The 9,171-nt window shown below is 49.2% G+C and overlaps 1 protein-coding gene across 1 annotated transcript in view; it reads right to left on the bottom strand.

Moving 5' to 3' along the window:
• The window catches only part of LOC308147256 (RNA-binding protein FXR2-like), a gene marked incomplete at its 3' end in the record, with an annotated part of 9,145 nt that extends 808 nt beyond the window's left edge, over window positions 1–8,337 (bottom strand). Inside the window, 9 exon segments of the mRNA XM_080519362.1 lie at window positions 6–59; window positions 62–77; window positions 160–276; window positions 1,067–1,160; window positions 1,248–1,396; window positions 2,682–2,753; window positions 3,377–3,470; window positions 4,331–4,383; window positions 7,624–8,337. Coding sequence (XP_080375488.1) covers window positions 6–59; window positions 62–77; window positions 160–276; window positions 1,067–1,160; window positions 1,248–1,396; window positions 2,682–2,753; window positions 3,377–3,470; window positions 4,331–4,383; window positions 7,624–7,674 — 700 coding nt within the window. The 5' untranslated portion in view covers window positions 7,675–8,337.
• Window positions 8,338–9,171: the final 834 nt, after the last annotated feature.

Here is a 9,171-nt window from a genome sequence, read left to right as displayed (position 1 = left end):
AGAGCCGATGGCGAGGCCCATCAGGTCCTCCCTGACCCGCACTTCCTCCTGGTAGGCGACGCCAACTGCTTACTCGTCTGTGGGGGGGGCGCACGTGGTTGGTGTTTACTGTAGACCAACAGTCCGGTGGGGGAGGGGGAGGGGGAGGGAGGGTCTTACCTCCAGGTGTTTGGTGGCTTCTTCGTTGCGGGACATTAGCATTAGCTTGGTACGGATGCTGCGGAAGTGCATGTCGCTCAGAAGAGTCGCACGCTTTACTGTGGTGTCGTTTGTAGACTGTGAAGACAAGACGGCACCGAGGTTCGTGGAATCAAGACACAAGAGGTCTCAAAGTGAAGTGAAGCCTTTTCTCCTGCTGCACTTCTCAAACCCTCGCTCACTTTCCTCTGGCCTGCAGGTGAACGTTAATGCCGGGGTTTCAAAGTGGAACCTGCCGACGGCATAATGGCTTTTGGAGTCTTTTACAACGACACCGGCCGTTTGATGAGAATTTACAACACTTGTTCAGTGATTTTTTTTCAGTCACACTGATGTTTTTCAATTGTAAACCAGATGCATCCACACTCAAGTCTCCCCAAAGCCTTACGAGGGGCCATTTATATCTCACCGTGATGACACGGCACACTTCAGTAGTAAAACAAAAGCTGACAGTTCAACAAAAAAGGTCCCTCAAGACACTCCCAAAGAAAACCTCCTTGTCGTCTGTGCCGTTTGTTAATCGGCTGCATTATAAAGGAGCTTTAAGATTTCAAAACAAGCTGGAGATTCAGACGTCTGAAGGTCCAAACGGCCAATATTTCCTTACGCCTCCTATATTCTAAACGCATTTTTGGACTAATAGTTTCAAGGTTATTTACAAGGGACAAGTCATGCAGGTATAATAAATCAAAATAAACAAAAATATCTGTCCACATGTATCTGTCCTCCTGCAGAGGTGTATGACGACGATCTCTCCCCTTTGTAAGGGGCGACTATACTTCTGGTGGATTATTCCTCCAGCCTGCAGGTGGATAACGAGGCCGCCACATCACGTTCAGAGTGGCCGGTGTTTGTTCAGCGTACTCACCAGGACGATGAGTTCGTGTGTCTGGGCGCTGTAGAAGATGCAGTTGGCTCCGATAGCTTTCCTGAAGTCTTTGTGGATGCTGTCATTTGCGCAGCTGTGGAGGAGAAAACAACCCACGGTGAGAGTCGCCGCCGTGGAAAATGTGCCTGAACGTTTGGCGCTGCGTTGAGGCGGGACTCACATGTCCCGGAGGTCTTCTGGGATTGGGATGGGGACCTTGTGGAAGGAGTTTCGAGAGGAGGGGCTGTTGGGGTTAAGGGGCCTGATGCGCTCCGCCGTGACGATCTCGTTGTACGTGGCGTCGCACGCCGCGTACTCGATCACGTAGAACTGAGGGGAGCGATGAAGGTTACAGGTTTGTAATAAGTCAGTCAGAAATATCAAAAACACAACACCACCATAGACACACCCGGCAGTGAGCTGCTGGATTCAAACGCTGAAATCAGCAGTCTACTGACGTTTCTATGATTTAATTCTCAGGCTTGATATAAAAAAAAATAATAAAAATCTTCACTATGAAGAATAAGCGGATAAAACTAAACCTCCCTTTCTGGTGTCTGCTATTTTAGAGGAGCCCGTGATCGAATCAAAGAATGTGTGCTACAGAGAGACGACACAGAGAGAAGAAGATGGACCGTGAGAGAGAGCGGCGGGCGGACGAGCGCCGCGCGCTCGCCCGCTCAGAGGCCTGAATTAAAGCCATCAGTCAACACGAGACATTCCTGCAGGCTCTTATCAGGCTGCTCCAAATAACAGCACTACGCCAGCAGCCAGTCCCTCGGCACAGTCGCACTGTGGAGCCGTCCTTCGCACATCCCACTGACCCACTATTCAACCTGCCGCCTGCGCGGGTGACGGGAATCGGTCGGATAATATGAAGATTAGAGAAAAAAAAAAAAACAAACCCCAACCTAAAACACAAAAAGCAAACAGTGCCCGTTTGACCGGGTCTGGCATAAATCAATTTTGACACAACGAGTCAGCGTGAAGAAGCAGCAGCAGCACAGGGCCTTATGGGAAATGTAATTTGAAGGCACAATGTCAGAGCCAATCAGAACGCAGCGACTCTCAACTCATTACCCAGCAGGACTGATGTGACTACACGCTCCGCACACAGCAGACTATAAGAGCTATAGAAGACACGAGCAACGCAACAAGACACAGTGGAGCAAATCAGGAGATGATTGATAAGCCAACCCCCCCCCCCACGGTATTACCGCTTGATAAACACACATTCGCAGAGGAAGCCAACAGGGCTGGATCTTATCATCCTCTCAACATTTGTCCTTTTCCACTGGGACTGGGTGCTTGAATTTGGTTATTTTTTATTTAATGCATTCAAACCAGTTTGAGATATGGAAAATTAGACTGGATTGTTGTTTTTTTTAAATGACATGGTTTAAAAAAAAGCAGTTTTTCCAACAGAATTATGTTCATTGCCACTTTCAAAACGCCTCAAGCCCACAACAGGAAATTACAAACGGGGTTTTAAAACTCTCCAGGGGCCCCGTGCACCTTTCCCGACCACGAGGAAACACATTCAGGTTTTGTTGCTCCTCCGTCGAGTCATTTCGTTCGTATCCCGACAGATCGGCGTTTCATGGCAACCACTCACCTCGCCCTTCATCATCCTGACCCGCGCCAGCCACCAGCCACATGGCTCCTGCTCGTTGGCCCTGGAGTAAACCTGGAAGGAGACACGTCGTCGTTACAACCGCTTCACTTTTACCGAGTAAAAGCGTGGCGGTGAAAGCGATAGCGCGTTCCACCGATTCTGACTGTGTGAATCAAAGTCAAGCCGAGAGCTGGATCGTCCAGGAAATCCCCTGAATAAAAAAGGGTCTCATGAGGACTTTTTACAGTTGATCTGGATCGGCGTCGCAGCACAGTTCAGACTTTATGATAAATAAAAGGTGCTGATCCCACTTCCATCATTTGATACTGTTGAGACCCGTTCAAATAGTGCTGCACAGCTGTCCAGGCGGCTTCCACAGCTTACGCCTGAGACGTTTAAGATTCACTGTGGAGGCTATAGAGGGGGGGGGGGGGTCCCACTGGGGAAATAAAGTGGCTTGGGTGATGCCAAGATATGATTTTTCTCCTGGATCTAATAGAAACTTGTGTATACTCAACAGAATTTGTGAATAGATTCCACGGCACACGCTAACATTTTACACTGTTGATATTTGTTCACAGCCCCTTCTGATTCATGACTGGTGACCATCGGGCGGCAGAGGGTATCGTAATAATTGGTTAATTAAATGAAGTGGAACCAAAGCAGAGTCCCGGTAACAGAGTGTCAGGCCTCACCTCCACCTCCTCTCCTTCACCGATATCCTTGTTGTAATCTGCTGGTGGAGGCAACCGCACATCGCTGAAGGGCAACTGTCTTTCTGGCTGCCAGCTGTGGCGAGACGGGACAGAGAGAGGGACAGAGAGAGAGAGAGAGAGAGAGAGAGAGAGAGAGAGAGAGAGAGAGAGAGAGGGAGAGGGAGAGGGAAAAAAATAAAAAAAATCACACACTTGTCAGCTTATCAACAAGCACAGGTATGCCAAATTAAATACCGCCTTGGAGCTCTTTATCGCCCCTGTCAGACTGCGATGCTGGTGCATCAGAGAAGAAAAAAAAATCCCTGCATATTGGCCGAGTGAAAAAGGCTGAATGGTGAAGAAACGCCCCGTTCGTGAGCAAACAGACTCATTGTGCACTTCCAGTTTGTATACCATCAAAACTTTTTGAGGATCTTTTATTTTTTCCCCATTCATATCTAATCTATCTAAAGAAACTTCTCATATATTCATTTCTACTTTTGAAATCCAAATGAATGGTTTACTACACGGGCGTGACTCATTCACCCTTTCCTCCCACCATGTGCTCGGAGAAAGTAAAAGGAGAAGGAACCATCCCAAACATGACACTGGCCACAGTGCCGCCCCCCCCCCGTCCTGCCCCGCATACCTTGGATCACTATTTTTAGGTGGACCCTGATCTACACTTGGAGCCGAGCAGATAAAGAGGGACCCATGGGGAGGGGGGGTTGGGGGGAGCGGACGACAGAAGGTGTGGCTATAGGAAAGCATGGCAGGGCGAAGAGGTGGGAGGAAAAAAAAAAAAAAAAACTTGTTGGGAGACATGTGTGGACAGCTGCATGCCGGGCACAGGTGCTGAAGAGGACAATTTTAAAAGCCGTTACTGCAGTTCGAGCGTCATTCCTCCCATGTAAGGAGCCGCCACGCCAGAGAGGGAGGGGGGGGGGGACTTACTTGTTTTCAAATACAATTGTGAGCGAGTCTTCGTGGACGTCTTTGATATAACCCTGCAAAACAAAGAGGGACACGGGTTTTATTGGCGGGCAGAAAGACAGGAGGGCGGATGGGGGACAGGGAGCGTAAACAACACATGAAGCAATACTGTGACTCTTAAAAAAAAAAAAAATCCAACAAAAAACAAGGATTTTTGGAAGCCCGAGACATCACATAGCTCACACAATTCTCTGGCTGTGAATCGTGTGCTGGACGAAGTGGCGAGGACTTCGTCCCGACGGCAGACGCAGGCCCGGAGGCCTCGCGCCGACAACACAGACGATTAAAAAAAAAGAAAAAGCGTGAGCCGCGGATGCGCGTGGACGCACGTACAAAAGGCGGGGAGGAGGACGTCTGACCTATACGAGAAAGCCCAACGCCGTAGCTACTGCGAAAGAGAGCCACAAATCCACAAATCTCTCACCCCGTGCCAGAAACGCGAGGGACCCGGTGGGCGTGGCCTAGTTCGCACTGTGACGCGACCATAAATGGGACAGTCGGCATCGTCAGTCACAAGCATGTTGGGGTTTTTTGGGGGGGGATTTTATGTAAAAAAAAAAACACAATAGTTGATGGTGATAGCATGTAGCATTGTATTAGCATTCAGTCTACAGTTCGATCCTTGAAATGCTTCAAAAGAAACTGTGTAATCTACTTCATCCCCCCCCCCCAGTCGGCAGTTAATTATTCATGATACAACGAGGAATCATTAAAAGAAATAAAGTGCTGAGGAGCCATGGGGGGAGCGCTGGGACATTTTCCGGTGGCGCGGCTGTCAAAGCAAGTCCACCATGTACTTTAAATCTCATCGGAGACGAGTGGAGCATGCAGGTTGCATTCACGATGGAAAGGCATCAAAAGACAGGAGGAACGATTCCTTTCTTGCGGTCAGATCAAAAGAGGTTGTCGGAAGAATTGTGGGGTTTTTTTGGGGGGTGAATTTTTTCCCAAACCTCTGGTCCCACGATTTGGCTGGAGATTTTTGTCTCAGACACATATTTTTAGACTCCTTAACCAATCCTCTTTAATTTTCCTCTTATTGTTCCATTGAAGAAGAATAGTAGCAACTGGAGAAAAACAAAACAAAACAGTTTTGAGTCGTACTCCAAATTTCCAAAAGTCGCATTCGGGGGACAGCTGCCTGTGCCGGTCCTTGCCACACGTAAGTCCTGCTTCCTCTCGGGCGCTACCGGGTCAAAGGGGGCGGGCAAACCCTGGACTGGTGGAACGCTGGGAGCCAGAGAGAAGGCGTTGGGCCACGCTGTGGTGAGGTGACAGCATCCTCGGCTCAGATTCACGTGGTCCCCAAACCAGGCCTGGCTTGCGAATTGTGATGAGAACAAGGAACATCCGGACAGAAAATGGTCACATGAAAAAATTAAATTAAAATTAAAAAGGAGCTGCTTTGAATCCTTATTTGGATTTTTATCAGCTTGGCCAACATGTGCCTGTTCGGTGCTGTGGTTCTCTACCAGGGCCCATAAATATGATGCCAATTCAAACGGAAGTAGGAAAAATAAAAAGAATAAAAGGCCCAATAGGTGAATAAGGTGACTTCACCAAGTTCAATCATGGAAAGGGGGGGGGGGTTAGAGATTTTGCCACACACTCTCCGATCAAGCACAAAAAAAAGAAAAGAAAAGCCGAAGCGGACGCCATGGAGTGTCGGTAACACAAACTTGTGACTCGGTGTCATCTGCGGCGAGAGGCCGGAGATAACGGCAGTTTAGTGGAAAGTGTTCATTCACACCGGGGCGAACTGTCACCCTCTGAAACCAGAACAACAGGTGAAGCGGCGTGAGGAGTGTAAATATAGGTATCTTCACTGTCCCGCCATGTGCTCGTCTGACCAGATCGGAGGCTCCAGGGGGGGACCAGCAGAGTCATGCAGTAGCAGGAGAGACGCAACTATTTATTCAAGATCATAAAGAAGAACAAAGGGGAAAACAATAACACACTTTTCCCTTTCCAGCGGGCTTGGACATAGCTTAGGGGCTGTGTCTTGTGGCCTATATAGTCCCTGATGTGTGCGATCGCCGACCAAAAACAGTGACACAGCAGCAACAAACAGTCATAGTCATGTGTTTGTGTGATTCTCGAGGGGGAAAGTGTCCAGACATGAAACAGAAACCAGCCTCTACCGGACTGTCTCTGATCCAGCCATGAAACCACCGTGGTCCGGGGTTGTGACTAAAACGTGGAGGGTGTACACACAAAAAAACAATCAAAACAACAACAATCAAGTGTGTTTGTGTGTTGCGTGTGGGAGCTTTGAAGTAGCATCACATCATGCATGATTAGCAGCTCTGCTCGGCTTCCAAAAAAAACGCTCCTTCCCCACATCGCAGAGCACAACAAAAAAAAAAAAACAAGCCACACGTTTGGAGAAGTGTCTTTGGGAATTAGTGGACCGCGGCAGGCCGTTTCCGGCGGCGTGGCGTGCAAATAAAGGTGACATTTTGGGGTAAAAAGAAAACCGTAACAACACAGGCCATACATGGTGATGACAAGTGCATCGAGCACCAGGCGCTAGCTGCAGCTAGCCGCACTCCCACAATGGCCAGCCTGCGAAACCGGCTGAAGTTCGATACGAATTCACTACTAAAGGGGAACCTTAAGGGAGATTTTCATCTAAAGTGTGTAAATTTTTTTAAATTGTCTTTTTTCTTTTTACTCCTACCGTCCTGTAAAGGACGAATTCGAAGATCCATGTCAGCTGGAATGCATTATTGAATAAGTCAAGAGGAATTGGCTATATATAGACTTGAGTGATAATACTGTATATTAGACAAAACATCTCTTTTAGTTGCAGCTTTTCCATGTGGTCACACGGAGAAGAAATATACTGCGGTTTAGATCAGAGTTTCTGTAATAGTCCCAATTTCTGACAGACCCAAGCAGTGATCTAGAATATAACCTTTATCCAATGAGGGCAAAAATAAATCGCTCCTTTGTGGAGTTTACTGTCAATATAGCATTTGAGCTAGCTGGTGTATTTAATGTTAAAAAATAAGGAGAAAAAAAAAAGTGCAGATATTGAGATTGGACGTGTGAATTTCCACTTAACTGTCGTGTCGGGAGTGACCAAACGGAGACGAACTTCAAAGCCCGTTTCGCCAGGACCGGACCCGAGCTAGCGTTAGCCGAGAGCTGGTTAGCCGGGCTGGGCTCCCGAGAAGCGAAACCTAACCGCCGAGCCAGAAACTTAACTTTCACCACGAACGACAACAAGCGACGCCTCCCGGCCAGGTTACCTTGTAGAAGGCCCCGTTGGAGCCGCGAACCTCCACGGCCAGCCCGTCCATACTTGTCGGTAGATCCCCACGGCTGAGCTTGTCCGCAGCCGGGAGGGCTCCCTGCGCCTCGGGAAGCGTTACCACCCCCAGCTTCGCCGCCGGCCCCTCGCCGCTCTCCGGCCGCTTGTGGATTTCCAGTGTTTCGGGTGGAGGGGAGAGGGGCAGAGGTGAAGGGGTTGGGGAGATGGGTGTGATGGTGTCAACTATTGCAACGCAGGCGCTGCCTCCTCCAGCAGCAGCAGCAGCCGGTCCGCTGTCGGGCTCCTTTTTTGTCTGGATGCGGGATTCGGAGCTCGCGACCCCGACAGGCAAAGTCGCCGCCACCGTCGGCGAAGCCTCGACGCGCGCGGAAGAGAGGAGGAGAGGAGGAGAGGCGAGCTAACGACGCTTAGCCGCTGGTAATTAGCTGGGAGGCTAGCGGGGGCTACCAACACCTCGATCCCGTCGCTTGGTCGCGGGGGGGATGCTAGCACGCTAGCATCGGGTAACCGCTGGCTGCGTTGTGGCGCAGGTCGCCGCGTTGAAACAATTTGCACAGAAGTCGTCACCGGGGAGGGTCGTGCCTTCCGAGGACCGCGGCGCAGATTTCGGCGGCGTTCGTTTTCCTCGAGAGGCGGTGGTGATGCGCTAACGCCCGGCGACTCCTTACTCCTACAACCCGTCCCCCTCCGACACACGCCGTTAGAGTGAATCGGAGAGAGACTGAATGACCTCGAACACCCCACCCCTCGGCGCGGAGCCCCGCCCACCACGGAATCCCGCGCCCGCGAATTGGCCGGGAGCCTCAGCAATCAACGGTCCGCCAACGTCGATTGGCGACGCAAATAAGGGCCGGTCCGCGCGAGCGTCCAATCGGGTGAGAAGGCTCGCATCCCGACACTCTCCATTGGCCGGATTCCTCGTCAATTCGATTTTTACTCGACTCGACTGGCTCGCACGTCTAATTTTGCCCACTCATTGATGAGCGAGGACCACCATCCATTGTGTAAACAGCACGACCGTGGAGTTACTACACGGAATATGTCCCGAGCTAAAGTTACATCACATGGCAGCAAACGCTCACTTTTGAAATTGGGGAGGATAAATATACATTTACCGAGGGGGGGGGATTCTTCTTCTTCTTCTTCCACCTCTTTCTGTATAACCCCCCCTCTCCGAATAAATAACTAAATCAATCAATAGATAAATCGATAAATATAACTGTAGAATAACTATATTACGAACAAGTGTGAGGGAGGTTAGAGGGTTACTAATAAAAGAAATAGTTAAAAAGTGTGTATGTATATATATATATATATGTATATATGTGTGTGTGTGTGTGTGTGTGTGTTTGTGTGTGGGCGTGTGTGTGGGCGTGTGTGTGTATATATAACTGTAGAATAACTATATTACGAACAAGTGTGAGGGAGGTTAGAGGGTTACTAATAAAAGAAATAGTTAAAAAGATGTGTATGTATATATATATATGTATATATAATGTGTATATATATATGTGTGTGTGTGTGT

This window comes from Blennius ocellaris, assembly GCF_963422515.1.
Source record: "Blennius ocellaris genome assembly, chromosome: 23".
Classification (NCBI taxonomy): Eukaryota; Metazoa; Chordata; class Actinopteri; order Blenniiformes; family Blenniidae; genus Blennius; species Blennius ocellaris.
The sequence above is the reverse complement of the archived record's forward strand: the minus strand, read 5'-3'. Positions and strand labels throughout refer to the sequence as shown.